This window comes from Vombatus ursinus, unplaced genomic scaffold (genome assembly GCF_900497805.2).
Source record: "Vombatus ursinus unplaced genomic scaffold, bare-nosed wombat genome assembly UNPS02014820.1, whole genome shotgun sequence".
NCBI classification, from domain to species: domain Eukaryota; kingdom Metazoa; phylum Chordata; class Mammalia; order Diprotodontia; family Vombatidae; genus Vombatus; species Vombatus ursinus.
Window position 1 is genome coordinate 19873587 of NW_020954598.1, and position 15746 is coordinate 19889332.

The 15746-nt window shown below is 47.3% G+C and overlaps 1 protein-coding gene across 1 annotated transcript in view; it reads right to left on the minus strand.

Moving 5' to 3' along the window:
* The window catches only part of STAB1 (stabilin 1), a 61001-nt gene extending 47694 nt beyond the window's left edge, over positions 1-13307 (minus strand). The window contains exons 1-9 of the mRNA XM_027837274.1: positions 13120-13307; positions 8250-8383; positions 7700-7815; positions 7236-7321; positions 7008-7077; positions 6123-6218; positions 5664-5783; positions 4802-4998; positions 4392-4531 (exon numbers count right to left, since the gene is read on the minus strand). Of these exons, the coding sequence (XP_027693075.1) occupies positions 4392-4531; positions 4802-4998; positions 5664-5783; positions 6123-6218; positions 7008-7077; positions 7236-7321; positions 7700-7815; positions 8250-8383; positions 13120-13200 (1040 nt within the window). The 5' untranslated portion in view covers positions 13201-13307. The remainder of the gene's footprint in view (positions 1-4391; positions 4532-4801; positions 4999-5663; positions 5784-6122; positions 6219-7007; positions 7078-7235; positions 7322-7699; positions 7816-8249; positions 8384-13119) is intronic.
* Positions 13308-15746: the final 2439 nt, after the last annotated feature.

Genomic DNA, 15746 nt, shown 5'->3' on the forward strand with positions numbered 1-15746 from the left:
CAGAGACTCTGCCCTCAGGGTGCTTCTAATCTGGAGGACTATTGCAGTAGCCTCTGAACTGGTGCCCCTGCCTCATCTTTCCCTTCTCCAGCCCATCTTCCATATAGATGTCAAAGTGATTCCCTTTAAGTTCAGGTCTGACCTTGTCACTCCCCTGCTCAATGAACCCCAGTGGCAGCTCCCTATGGCCCATCGAACCAAATATAAGATCTTCTGCTTAAAAAGCAGAAGTCCTTCAGAACCTGGCCCCAACCTAGCTTTCCAGACTTATTTATGTATCACACATCTTGTCATGCTCCACAATTCAGTCAAACTGACTTTTGTGCTGTTCTTTTCACCATCTCCCTTTGAACTGACTGGAATCTTCTCTCTCCTTACCTCCACTTCTTAGAATCCCTGTTTCCTTCAAGGTTCAGCCCAAGCACCAGCTCCTAATCTACACGAAGTCTTTCCTGATCTTCTCACACCTTTCCCCAACCCCAGGCCCTTCCCTGTTGCTCCTTCCCAACACTACCTTGTATTTATTTCATAGGGCCTTAAATTTTTTTTTAAAAAATTCCAAACTTAAAAACCCCAAAAGAGCATTTCCATACACACAGAACACAAAGAAAGAGGATTCCGCATGAAACTCTGAATTTCCAATTCATACCACTTGCTTAAACAAAAGTATGTAACAAATTCTACATATCACTTTCAAAGCTGTTCTGCTCATAGGTGTCTCCTTCTGAACTCCCTCCTGTTCTCTTCTGTGTTTTTAAGAAATGTTTCAATGGCCTTCTTATTTTGGCATAACTATTACTGATCCCCCCCCCATTTAAATCTAGAGAAAGAAAGAAAGAAAAAGAAAGGAAGGAAAGAAAGAAGGAAAGAAGGAAGGAAGACCACCTTGCAACAAACAGGCATTGCCAGACAAAACAAGTAGATACAGTGGCCATATCCTGTCTCTTTCTGTTTCATGTCCATCATTTCTCTGTCAGAAGGTCTTGTTTTATTTTTACATATTCTCTCTCTCTCTACACACATACACACACACACACACACACACACATAGTGTGCGCAGATAGATATTATACACACACACCTACATATTGTCTCCCTCAGTAGAATATACATTCCTCAGGGGTTAGGAAAGCTGCATTTTAATCTTTTTTTTTAATCTAGGCACTTGAAAAACACTACTTCATTATCAAAAAACTGGAAGACACAGCAAAGAAGAGGATTGCCCTTGGGAAACCTCCAAATCTACCCAGAACAGGGCACCCGATCAATGCTTGTTGGTTCCTGATACCCATACAAGCACATCTAAACGAGCAGCTGCCTCCCCAGCCCAGGTTCAGCCGTAATTCCATTGGCTCGCTTGGCCTTGAATGACCGGCATTTCCCCATCCCTACTCCCCAATCTCCTCATCTCCCTCCACAATCACAGAGCCTCAGATTTGCAAGGACCTTCAGCCCATCCAGTCTGACCCACAAGTGAACGAGTGATATCCTTGACAAGTGAGCATCCAGCCTCTGTGTGAAGACCTCTAGTGATGGAGAGCTCTACTTGCTGAGACTGTTCCTATTTCGATGGCTCCAATTACCTTTCTTTTAATAGCCAAAATCTGCCTCTACAGCTTCTATCTATTGCTCCTAATTCTGCCTTCTGGGGCCACACAGAAGAAGCCTAATCCTCCTTTCAAGTGATGGTCAGTGTGCAAGTGTTTATTAAACACTTACTTATGTGCCAGGCATTATGCTAAGCACTGAGTAAACAAAAGAATGCCAAACAGCACAGTGCTTGTCCTGAAGAAACTCACTTTCTAATGGAGAAAACATGCAAACTACTTGGTACATCCAAGATGGATACAGCGTTGATGGAAGGTAATCTCAGAGGGGAAGGCACTAGCAGCTAAGGGCACCAGGAAAGGCCCCTGCACAAGGTAGGGCTTGAACCAAAACTTGAGGGAAGCCAGGGAGGCCAGGAGGCCGAAGTGAGGAGGGAGAGCATTGCAAACATGGGGGACTTCCAGTGCAAAGATGGGAATGGGAGATGGGATACTTGGTTTGAGGAAGGACGATAGGCCTATCCCCCTCTCTCATGCATCCCTTTACTGGCCCATTCCTCTCAAACCACAAACATGCTCTGGTCTTTCCCAATCTAAAAAACTTCCTCTTGACCCCGTCTCCCACCCCTCTCACATTTCATCCTCTTTCTCTCTTCCTCTTCTAGGAAAGGCTACATTTCCAGGAAGAACAGTCTATACTTGACTCCCTTGCTTCCTCAACACTCCCTCACTCACCCCTCAGCTCCTTTCAAATGATTTTTCATTGTGACTATTTTGCTGACATTGGTCTCTCAAAGGTCACCAGTTAGGCTTTCATTGCCGGCTCGTCTAGGCTCTTCTGATCCTAGGCTTCCTTGCCTTCTCTGCGGCATTTACTGCTCTTGACTACCCCCTTCTTCTGAATATTTTCTCTTCTCTTTGGACTGCCACGATGGTGGACACTACTGGCTCTCCCCCATCTGTCTGATCCTTCTCAATTGCTCTTTCTGGTTCATCCTACTCCTGTCTCCTATGTGTGTTGCGTGGGGGAGGGGTTTCCCCAAGGCCCTGTCCCTTACCTCTTCTCTTAGAAAGAGAACATACCTATCAGTACTGTCTATCTCATCAACTCCATTGGTTTCCATTACCACCTCAATGGAGGTGACTCCCAAATCTATCTCTGGGGGCAGCTGGGTGGCGCAGTGGATAAAGCACTGGCCCTGAAGTCAGAAGGACCTGAGTTCAAATCCGACCTCAAACCAAACACTTGACATTTACTAGCTGTGTGACCCTGAGCAAGTCGCTTAACCCCAATTGCCTAAAAAAAAAATTCCAAATTACCAAATCTATCTTTGCTCCAATCTCTCCTTAGACCCCCTGACCCACATGAATGTCTCACCCAAATCTCAAACTCAATATGTCCAAAGCAGAACTCATTGCCTTCCCCTCTTAATCTGCCCTTCTCACTTATTCTGGTGATGGTCTCCTCCTCCTCCTCTAAGCCATCCAGGCTCAAAATTATGAGATCACCCTTGACTCTTTTCTCTCCCTTCCTTACAATATCTAATCAGTCAGGAAGTCTTGGAATTCGACAATACCTCTCACACCTGTCCCCTCCTATTCGCTGAGCCTAGCTCAGACCATAATCACCTCTTCCCTGGACCACTGTTGTAAACTTCTATCTCATCTCCTTAACTTCTCTCTCTCCCCTTTCTAATCTAGCCTTAACTCAGTTACCAACATGGCCTTCCTAAGGTCTGATTGTGTGACCCCTCTGACCAAAATCTTTGGTTCCCTATTGACACTAGGATAATGATAAGAATTATAATTATAATAATTGCTAGCATTTATGCATCATCCTTGCAAACCTTTTTTTTGCACACATTATCTCATTTGATCCTTGCAACAACCCTATGGAGTAGGTGCTATTATTATCCCCATTTCATAGAGGAGAATACTGAGGCTGAGAGAACTTAAGTGATCTGCCCAGGGTCACACAGCTAGCGAGTAGCCGAGGCAGGATTCAAACCCAGATTCTTCTGACTCCAAGCCTGGCACTCTATCTGCCACACCACACTGCCTGATCTAAAATACAAACCCCTAGAGGCAGCTAGGTGGTGCAGTGGATAGAGCACCAGCCCTGAATTCAGGAAGACCTGAGTTCAAATCTGGCCTCAGACACATAACACTTACTAACTATGTGACCCTGGACAAGTCACTTAACCCCATGGCCTAGCCCAAAAAAATAAAATAAAATAAAATACAAACTCCTTAACTCCAGGCCCAACACTCTATCCACTGAGGCCTCTAGCTGCCTTGCATACTTATTTATGACGTAACATATTGCATCCATCCATCTCTGCCCCCTTCCCATTCACCAGTAATCTTTTTTTTTTCATTTTTGCATCTCCAAAACCCAGAAGGTATTCAATTGTTTGGTGCAATGAAATGAAACTGACTCAGGCATCTTAGTATGGACCCTCACATGCGCATGCCCTACCCCAAGTCCTAGGTCACAGAGCTGGAAGGGACCTGTATATAATAGAACTTTCTTCTGCCTCCTTATTTTGCAAATAAAGAAAGTGAGGCTCACAGGGGTTAGGTAACTTCCACGGGTCACTGGGACCACAAGGGGAGGGCTCGGATTTGATGCAAGGGTCTAACGCTCTGACTGGTGCTCCTCCCCCTAGGCCAGGCTGCCTCTCATTTATACTCATACAGACTCTCTGGCCTTCAGAATCTCTAGCCGTTGTACCCATTAACTGAGATGTTACCACTCACCCCTATCCATTCCCACATGCTCACACACAGAGGCATGCCTAGTCCTACAGTCCCACACGCTCACTCACACCGCCATATACTCACCTGGCCTTCCCCTGCTCATCGACCTTGCAAGTGGCTGAACTGTCACAGAAGAAATGACGGCAGGGGGCGGTGGCAGGCATGCAGCCATCTGAGATGTTGAAGCTAATCCTGATTAGGCCTGGTTTACAGGTGCAGGAGGACTGGGGCGCCAGGGGAGGAGCAGAAACCCTCCGTCGGCTGCAGCTCGGAGTGGGGCAAGGGAAGGAGCCTAGGCTCCCTCAGCCCCTTCTTCAGCTCTTCCCCACCCCCACCCCAGACAGCTCCCATAGGATTCTGGAGCCTGAATCCCAGATACTGGATGTAGGCCAGTTTGGCATCCTAGAGCCATCCCCGCATGGAGAGGAAGGAGGAGCCCCCTCCCTCCCAGCCTTACCCTCATCTAGTATCCCTGGCTGGGAGCCCATGGTCACCTTGCCTGGCTCCACGTATCGGCATTGAGTGGTGTCACTGGGGCAGCCACCATAGTTGGAAGTGCAGGGGTCTAGGGGTTGGCAGAACTTCCCATCACCATGGTAACCAGGCTTGCACTTGCATTCAAAGTCTCCATCATCCAGAGCCGAGCATGAAGCAAAAGGAGAGCAGGAAAAGGAAGAACAGGGATCTTGGGCTGAAAGATTTAAAGAAGAAGAGGGGCCATGAACATCAGGCAGGGAAGCTGGGGTTAGCCTATTCTATATACAGTGAGGGAGGCCAGCTGGGGTATTAGCAGCAGGTTCACAGGCATTTAATATACATTCAATGGATGCATGCATGCACGGGATGAATGATTGAGTCGGACAATCAATCAATTCTTAGTCATCATGTTGGCCGGTTAGAACCCTTGGTTGTCCCTACAGGATAGCATATGACACGGGGATGTGGTTTCAGGGCCCTTCCCTGAGCAGTTGCTGAATCCATGAATCCCTTTAATGAAGATGATATCTTTCATTTCCCACCAGGAAATCAGGCCAATGCCTAACTGGAGATGAATTCATAGTAAAGTGTAAATTACTGAGTGGGATCCTTTTTCAATTGAAGAGGAAAATGAGAAGAGAACAGGGTAAGAATAGAGTTTGAGAAAGGGAAGGGAGATTGCAGAAAGGAGAAGCTGAGGGCACTGAAGTCAAATTTCCCCATTTTTAACAATCTGTCTCTGTGTCTAAATGTGCATACATAGGTTAGAGTTGGGCCCCTGTTGGGGTGTAGAGAATTGGGGGGTCACTCCTTTTTTGAGCAGCGAGGGCTTTTCCTGGGTCTTCCGAGGTCTGGGGTTAGGTGGTTCTAGGGGCTCACCTTGGCATTGGCTGCCCTGGAGCCGGTAACCTGGTAGGCACTTGCAGCTGGGTACCTTAGTGTCTGCTCCCACACACTGTGAGTTCTTTGGGCAGGCCAAGGCCTTGCAGCCAGGCGCTTCTGGAAGCAGAGCAGAAGAACAGGGCAGAATAGTAGAAGAGGTAGTCAGGACCCCTGGGTCCCAGTCCTAACTCTGACCCTGACTCACTGAGTCAACTTGGACAAAACATCCCCTTCCTCTGCAAAGGGGGGGAGGGGGAGGTTGGTCTCAGTGATCTCTGACCTCCCTTCTAGCCCTAAGGTTCAGGTGGGCCTATTAGGCAGGAAAGAATTAGGCTGAGAGTGAATTACTGAGAACTAACCCACGGTCCCCATTTGCTTTTCTGTCCTCCTCCATGCCTGTGGCCACCCTCTGCCCTGAAAATGCTTCCTGAGGCCCTCCTGGCCCAGGTCACTCACCCTGGTCACACCGAGGGCCAGTGTAACCAGCAAAGCAGAGACAGCTCCCATCACCTTGGGGTCCATTCTTGCACACCCCATGGACACAGTCACACACTGTAAGGAAGAAAAGAGCGCCATCCTTAGAGCTTACCCAGCACCTTGACTGGGTATCAAGCCTGGGATCAGGCCTGGTCACTTCACACACCCCTCCTCTCCCCGTCCCAAGCCAGGGATACCTAGGAGCTCTTCACTCTGTGAAAACTAGAACACAAAACTCCATCCCCACCCCGTTCTCCAAAATTCATTTGGACCTGGTGGGGCCAAGGGGTGGCCCTAAGCAGGGAAACAGAGAAATACCTTTTCCTAAGAGCTCGTGGGTGGGTTGGAGAGGTATGAACAGGTAAAGACAGACTGCATGAGGACTGGCTGGAGGAGAAGTCTCACGGTGTTTTTCTTTCTATTTCTTATTTTCGTTCCCTTTCCCTCTGTCTTTTTATGTAGAACTCTGATTGTGTCTCTCTTTTGATGCCTGTGTCTGATGGCTTTTCCTGGTCTGTGTACTCTTCTCTGTCTCTCCACCTCTCTGTCACTCTCTGTGGGTCTCTGTTTATGTGTCTCTAACTTTGTCTGTTTCTGTCTCTCATGTCTGTCTCTCTGCCTCCCTCTCACTCTCTGTGGGTCTCTGTTTATATATCTCTAACTCTGTCTCTCTCTGTGTCTCTTTCTGTCTTTGTCTTTTTCTCTGTATCTCTGAGTATGTCTCTCTGTGTCAAATGGATTTTCTTGGTCTGCATACTTGTTTCTGTCTTTCTGTCTTTCTTTCTCCCCTCCCTGCCTCAGTCTCTGTCCCTTGGCCTGCGTCTCTATGATACCTTCTGTTCACTCTAACTCCTGCCCCCTTACCTGACTTGCAGTCAGGGCCAAATGAGTTCCCATCTTTGCACTCCTGGCAGGCAAAGCCACCAAATCCTTCCTGGGGAGAGATATAGCCCACTGGCTGGTTGAGAGGTCCTCCCTTTGCTTCCCCAAGACTCTGATGCTTCCTTCCTCTCTTGCTTCACCATGGGCCCATGCTAGGGGCTGATTAGCCGCTCCTGTCCTCCCCTCAGTGCCCACCCCACAACCTCTCACCTCACACACACACGTCCCATTCTGACCAATCCCATCCAGGCAGGTACCATGACCATTACAGGGCTTACTGGCTCCCCCAGGACACTCTGTGAAGAATCAGGAGGGTCAATAGGGCTCAGGCTCCAGCCCTAGAAGATGCCAGGCCCCCTGTCACTCTGACAGAGATGAGCCAGGGACATAGAGACACCTTTGGGCATCAGAGGGTGCCGAGAGTCCAGCCACCCCTCTCTCCCTCCTGGGGGGGGGGCGGAGTTTGAAGGTGCCTCCTACATCTGGTGGAGGTCAGGAGACCCTCACCATGAGACCCAGAGTCAGTCTTCCTGCTGGAAGAGGAGCCATTTGTAAGATGGCCTTGGCCTCATGTGGTCATGGTCCCTTTGTTGCAGGGGAACTGAGCTGGTAGGTCTGGGGCCCACCCCCATGGTAAAAAGTTTGCAATGTTCCCATTGGTCCCTGCCCCATACCGTAGCACTCAGAGCCCCAGTACCCAGGACAGCAGGCCTTCTCTTCCACTTCTCTCCAGCAGGTCTGGCTGCAGCCAGACATCAAGATGTTGTTCTCTCCCAGAGTCACAGTGTAACTGAGACAAGAAAGGGGTCAGTAATGGAGATCCTGCTGTAAGGGCCCCTTTCTTGGGGCAACAAGCAGTGGAGGCCTGAACCCTTGGGCATTCAGGACCCACTTTAGAGAAGGTAGAAAGATCTGAGAGGATATGGAGGAAAGGATACTTCTCTCTGTCCAGTGGGGCTTTTTGATGTCTCCACGAAACTTATCCTGTTCATCTGAGGCTTTCAGCGTTGATTTCCCTCCCATCTTCTTGGGCAGACTCCCACCTCCAAATAATTGTTCCTTTTTCTCCACCCCACCAGTTGTGCCTTTCCCAAGTTTTTCCTTAAGACCCTCCCAACCATACACTGCTCCTAGTAATTTCCTCTCTGTCCTGCCTGGGACTTCCCAGCCGCAGGGTTTTGGGTATTTGGTGGGGAAGTAGGGGTAACAAGGATAGGCTAATACCTGCATTCCTCCATTCCTTTATCCCAACTCTTGCTCCAGCCTGGTGGGCAGACCTGATTCTTAAAAGCTGCACATGAGGTACATGGAGGATTTGTGAGGAACTTTGTCTTCATATTACAGTGTTTGGAGTGGACCTATACAGAAGGTAGAAAGTGAGGAGAGAGGGGTCTAAGAGCCCAATGCTCCCTCATCTTCCCACCTAGGATCACAGGCAGAAAAAGTCAGAGCTTTTCGGAGCTTTAGAGACCGTCTACTGAAACGATCTCATTTTACTGAGTAGGAATTGAGGCGTAAAGAGGGAAAAGGACTTGTTCAAGGTCACAGAGTGATGTCAGGGGCAGAGGTGGGCTGAAAACCCAGTTGTACCGACCCTCAATTTAGGTCTCTTTTCACTACCTCATTATGCCTTTCCCTATTCCCTGTAAGAAGCTATGCATTTGCTTCTTTAAATTCTGCTCCTAATATGTTTCCTCTTTAGACTATAATGTCATTTAAGTGACAATGGTGACAAAATTTAGAATTTAAAAATTAGAATTTAAAAAAAAACCCAGATGTTATTTAATATGATTCTATGTTACTACTTTTAACACAATTATCTTTTTATAAATATGTACGTGATTGAGTGGAACATCAATGGATTCTTTCAATTAGCCACAAATGTGACTGAAACCAGGCTGTTTAGACCAGGTAACCTAACCAAAACACCATTATTCACTTGTGATCTAATTATAAATAAAGTTCCCAAGAAGAAGCAAACAGCCTTCATAGCAGGGAAAGAATAATGAGTTTGGAGTCAGTGGATCTGGATTTGAATCCTGGGTCTGCTGCTTGTTTCCTGCGTGCCTCTTGGACAATTCACTTAACATCTCTGGGGCTAAGTTCCCTCGTATGTAGATAGACTGACTCCTTCCCCTAATTCCTCCTCCTGCCTAATAAGGGCCCTCATTTTATTGGACTAGATCAGAGGTATCAGACTTACAATACTCCAGAATGCAGCCCAAACAAGATTAACATGTAATTGGAAAATATTTAACAAAAAATAAGTAAAAAAATAAGTAAAAATACCAGTGGAACATAGATAATGTTAGTATGTGGTTTTCTAAGTCAACACGCAGCCAGTGGGGATCTTCATGGAGTTTAATTGCTCCATTTTTATTGGAGCTTGACACCATTGGCCTACATGACGTATAAGGTCTCAAGCTCTGAATCTATGAGCCATTGAACCTCTGACCTAAAATGACAACGGGACTATGAGGGTCCTTGTGTGTGTTTGTGTCTGTGTGTAGGTGCATCCACTGGAGGGTGGACCAAGGAGCCAAGTGAGAGTTCAGAGGGGCTCAGTTTGAGCTCTGACTATGCAGGCATGTGATTCTTGGTTTGTAGCCTTGTGGTGACTGATTAAGGAAGCCCCACCCTGGGGAGAGAGCTGAGTCCTCGATTTGGATAGGTCTTGTGCTAGGGAAAAGATCTCCAGGCCTATTCCTAGAAGGGATGTGGCAACAGCTGTCCTCCCCTTAACACTCCCCCCTCCCTGACTCCAGCCAACTATTGTACAAGAAAGGCTGATAGGGAAGGGGGGTGGGTAGAAGAGACTAGCCCAGGGTCAGAGCGAGTTTCTTTTACTTTAACTTTAACTCAGGAAAACTTGGGAGGCAAAGGTGGATATAAAAAGAAAATTTGGGGCCAAGAGCATGGAGCAAGATGTCCTAAGGTCACCAGCTTCCCTGCTTGGACCGTTTTGCTGCCTCAATGTATGCATTTTCCTGCCTTCAAAATATGGCCAGTGGTGTCAAACTCAAGTAGAAACTGATCCAGTGCTGGCATACTGGCTTAGAAAACCACAAAGTAACATTATCTATGTTGCATTGTATCTTTGTTTATTTTGTTAAACATTTTTCAATTTACATTATAATATGGATCAGTCCATGCTTTTAGGAGTTTGGGGGCTCCATATAACCTGCCAGCTGAGAGTCTGACACCTCTGGGACCCATCTCCATCTGTTTCAGGAAGTCTTTTTTGACTAGCTCTATCTGAATCCAGAACCATAACTAGGAATCCCAGCACTTGAGATATATTCAGTTAAGTGGTGGTAGGAGTAGTTGACAGGGATCCTTCCTAGGTCAGTGGCCTGGCATTTGTTTGGAGTAAGATCAGTTGAACAGTGAGAGAGAAGGTGAAGAGGATTCGTCGGTCCTAGGCGGGTACAGTCTCACCAGGAGAGGGGGTAGCCTGTCCCCAAGAGGGTATGACCCCAGTCCCTGTAACACAGCTGATGATGTCTGGCCCTCGATCCCTTTCTCCTAGGGGGAAGGAGAGTAGAGAGGACAGGCAGGTCCAGGGTGGTAGAGAATGACAGACCCCAGGAGAAAGGCAAGAAACTTAGGGTGGTGCTGAGTGGAGTGGGACCAGAGGACCTCAGGGTGGGGGACAGCAGACTGGAGATCCATTAAAGGAAGAAAACACTCCCCAAATTCAGGTGCTCTGGGACAAAGTCCCAGCTGCCCAGCCCTAGTAGTAGTATTCCCAGCCCATGCAACCCCTCTCTACTGAAGCCTCATTTTGATCTCTGACAGAATTCTGTGCATTTGCTTCTTGCTTCTTCCACACATTCCCCAACAGATTCCCTACTCCCCCCATCTCTAGGATGTGAGTTCCCTGAGGGCAAGGCCTCAGTCTGCTCGTCCTGGGCTGCAAGAATCTGGAGACTTAGGTGCTAGCCTTGGCTCTTCCTATGACTCGTGAGATAAGTTCCCCTTGCCCCCTCTGGCCCCAGCTTCTCTTGTCTATGTCAGTTAGGGATAACAATGCCTATGTCACATAGGGACAAACCCATTTGGCTGGCCTGCCTATCCCACAAGGGGGCTTAAGGCTTTTAGGACACAACAGATGGGAAAGCATGTTGGAGCAGAAATGGGAGATTATTATTACTGTCACGTGCTGATCTCTTAAGGAACCTCGAATTCCACCCCTAAGTCAACTATACCTGGTGCCAGGAAGCTTTGCATCTCCCTTACACTGAGCCCAGATAGGGAAACTGAGATTTGGACCTCATGTAGAGACAGAGACTCAGACATAGAGGGACAGAGGCATCCCATGGCTCAAAGGGAGACAGAGAGACAAAAAGAAACACAGAGACACAGAATCAGGGACAGAGCTGCATAGATTCAGGGGGAGAGAAACAATCTCTTGACAGGCCCACTCAACAAACTCATTCATTCATGCATCCCTTCTTTCTTTCTTTTATCCATTCATCTATTCCCTAAATATATATTCAGCACCTATGTGCAGAATACCGTACAAGGTATTAGTGGATGCATAACAAAGATATTACTTTCACAAAATTCACAATCCAGTAGGTTAAGACAAAAACAGAAACAAAAAAACAAACGATACAATGCTCCAGAGTGTGACACAGAAATGCAACTCAAATGTGACAGAGGTCAAAGGAGGAACATTGCTGCTGATAGAGGGAATTACTGAAGTCTTCCTGGAGACTCAGAGAGACACAGAGAAAGAGAAAGAGAGACAGAGACAGAGACAGAGAGAGAGAGACAGAGAGAGAGAGAGACTGAGAGAGAGAGAGAGGATGAGGACACAGACACATGCTCAGACAGAACAGTGACAAATAAGAATTTCTTAGTTCAACCCCAATCAGAAGGGCTAGGCAATGGTCCCTTGGTCACCAGTGGAGTATCTTTAGGGGCTGGGGGGAGGGGCAGGGACCAAGCAAGTCCTGAGTGCCTGAGAGAAACTGGAAGCTCAGTGACTTTGTATCCCTCATGTGGGAGCAGGCCCACAGCAGATGCTCCATCAATGCTGGAGACTCTAAGGGGATAGGAACAATGTCTACTGTAGTCATAACAGATAGTTGACAGGCCTGGGAGGGCTTCATGAAACCTGTGGGCATACTCCCATTTAGGCTAGGCAGCACTGAGGCAAAGAGAGACAAGGAGACACATAGGGAGAGAGACACACACAGAGACTGGCAGAAGAACATGGTGACACAAGGAAAGTGACAGAGGGGCAGAGGCACACATTTAGGCAGAGAAAGGGAGAGAGAGAGGGACAGGTGAAGATAGAGAGAGGGAGACAGCAATAGATGGAGATAGAGAAATAAGGACACAGAGAGACAAAGACGCAAGGGAACAGTGAGAAAAAGTGATCTGTCCATCCTCAGATTTTCCTAGACTGTTTCATCTGGCTCTCTCCCTTGCCCCAGTGATCACATCCTGTTTTAAAGCGTGCTTGTTTCTGGATCAGATCTCCCCTCTTGGAATGTAAGCTTCATGAAAGCAGAGGACGTATTGTTTTTTCACTGTTGTATCCCTGATAATGAGCACACAATAGGTGCTTAATATATGTTTATTGAATTGAATTGGAATTGAGAGAACTAGCGTCAGAGAGACAGATGGAAACACAGGTGTCAGTAGTCATGTAGTCACAGAAAGCAGCAGCCAGACGAACACTGAGATCTAATCATACCCAGAGAGACGGAGATGCCCAAAAATTCATGTATGGAGACGTGGAGAGAAGGGAAGAGAGAGACAGACAGAGACAAAGACAGAGATAGAGACAAAGAGAAACAGAAAAGGAACCAACAGTTTGGTCACTGACACAAAGACGGCGTTGGGACAGGTACTATATCCCAACCCCTCCCCCCACCCCCAACACATCCAGGCCCTTTTTGTCCCATCCCGATTCCCCTCAAACTCCCAAGGACAATTTCCAATGCCTGACATTCTCTCTAGTCTCTGTCCCATCCAGAGGACGTTGAATCCGACCCCAAATCCCTGAGACTCCATCAAGTCTACCCCCCAGTACTGGCCCCAGTCTTTATCCCAGCCTCAAACCCAACCAGACCCAACCCACCTTTTCTCCCTTCCCCTGGCCCACAGCGGCCAGCCAGAGAGCCAGGAGCCAGAGGAGACGTGGCCTGCCAGGGCCAGGCATCGCCAAACTCAGCAGCCTCAGAATGGGGGCAAGGACTGTGGGCAGTGGAACCTCCAGACACTGTCTAGGACACAGACGATCCAGAATGGGGATGGGGGAAGCTGCCTGCCTTAAAAATGACACACACACACACACACACACATACACACACACACACACACACACACACACACACTCACTCACACAAACGCCCAGCCAGTTCACCCCAAACAGGAACCCATCAGGATTTCCTCTTACATATCAGCCGCAAACAGGCGGAAGGAAAACCTCGGCCACTGACCACCAGGAACAGACTGCTCAGGCCCTTGGCAGGTCCGGAGGCTGAGCCCTTAGCAGTCAGCCTGGCCCGGCCCCCAGGATGCTGCCAAGGGGTGCAGGAGCAACAGGAAGCCCACCCCCCATTTCTCCAGCAACATGTCCTTTACCTCTGCAGTGACTGCAACAATGAGTGCCTAAAATGCCATCATTAGAGTGATCATTCATCTGGGCCATCTAGAGTCCTCTGTTAGGTACACGTCTCTGGGAGGGGACACTTTAAAGGTTTCATTGTTGTTGTTCAGTTGTTTCAGTCATGTGTAACTCTTCATGACCCATTGGGAGTTTTCTTGGAAAAGACACTAGAGTGGTTTGCCATTTCCTTCTCCAGCTCATTTTACAGATGAGAAAACTGAGGCAAACAGGGTTAAGTGACTTGCCCAGGGTCACATAGCTATGTGTCCAAGGCCAGATTTGAACACAGTTCTTCTTGACTCCAGGCCCAGTGCTCTATACTGCACCACCTTAGCTAACATTTTATTGGGGGAGGAGAGGAGTCATAGGATCTTAGCTATTTAAAAAATAGGTTTTTAATTTATATCTTTGGTTTTTATATAGCCTAGATTTCCCAATTTTCCTTCACCTCCCCCTCTCCTATCCCAGAAAGCCATCCCTCATAACCAAGAATTTAGGATACTAAATTCTAGACACTAGATACAACTAAATACTAGAATCTAATACTAAATCTAAATACTAGATACTACTACTACTACTATTACTACTACTGCTACTACTATTACTACTACTGCTACTACTACTACTACTTCTACACTATACTATACTATACTATACTATACTATACTATACTATGCCATATTGTACTACTACCTACTGCTGCTACTACCAACTAGAATTTATGTATTGATTAAAGGTTACAAAATGCTTTACAAATATCTCATTTTATTCTCACAACCCTGGGAGGTAGGTGCTATTATTATCCCCATTTTACAGTTGAGGAAACTGAGGCTAAAGGAGGGTAAGTGATGTGCCCAGGGTCATACAGCTAAGAAGTGTCAGAAGCAGATGAGCTCAGTTCTTCCTGGTGACAAGTCCAGCACTCTATCCAGACTGGACCACCTAGCTGCAGAGATTTTCAAGCTGGAAAGAATCGGACATCTCGTCCAATACCCTTATTTTACAGATAACGAAACCGAGGTAGAGCGCTTTAATAACTCACTCCAGGTTATAGGGCTGCAAAGTTTCTGGGGGTGGGATTAGAACCCAGGTCTCTGATTCCAAGGGCTGTGTTGTATCTGAATGGGGGCGGGGTGGGGAGGGTGGAGGTGGGAATTTTACAGCAAGGCAAGGAACAGAGCTCTAGGTTGCAAGGTAACCCATTGGGTTCCATTCCCAGTTCTCTCACTGACTGGCTTCTGTGAATATGATCAAGCTCCTTCCCCTCCCTACGCCTCAGTTTCCGCATCTTTAAATAGAGGATGATCTCTCAAGAGTCTTCTGATGCTGACATTCAATTCAAGTGTTAACCTTTGGTTAACAGAATCAGGATTCAAAAAAGTTTGAGATGAACCAGACTGACTGGGGAGAGCGGGGGCAGGGGTGGATATGAGGAAGTATAAGGGGGATAAATGTGAAGTTCTACATTTGGTTTTTTAAGAAATAAAAATTAAAAATAAAACCCCCGGGGGGAGGGGCTCGGTGGACTGAACATTTGTTAGGAGTCACTAGTATATGAAATCTCTTGGCTTCAGTTTTCTTCTCTCTAAATGATGGCTGTGGTCCCATCCAACTCTAAAGAGTGTGATGGTCTCATTTTAGACTGTGTCAATAGAGGTCAAGTTCACAGAATGCAGGAGGTGATGACGGTCCCATTTGTCCCATGTATTGGATGGCATATGTTGGGAAGGTTGCTAGCAAACTGGAGTATTTCCAGAAAAAGACAACCAAGATGAGAAGAAAAGTGGAAAGCCTTCTATGCAAGGCACTCTATGCAGTGATCCATGGAAGGCACTGGCGATTAGCCGAAGGGAAGATTCAGAAGGGAAGGATGATTCTCAGATCTCCTTATCCAGCCTTAATCTGTCTGCTGCACTTCCGTCCCACATCTCCACCTGCATATTGTATATCTCAAATTGGATGTCCCACAGAAAGCTTCAACGCAAACGGAAGCCATTGTCTTTCTCTCCAAACCTCCCCTCTTCCTAACTTCTTTATTACACTACCATCTTCCCAATCATCCAGGCTCATGACTTAGGTGTTATCCTCAACTTCTC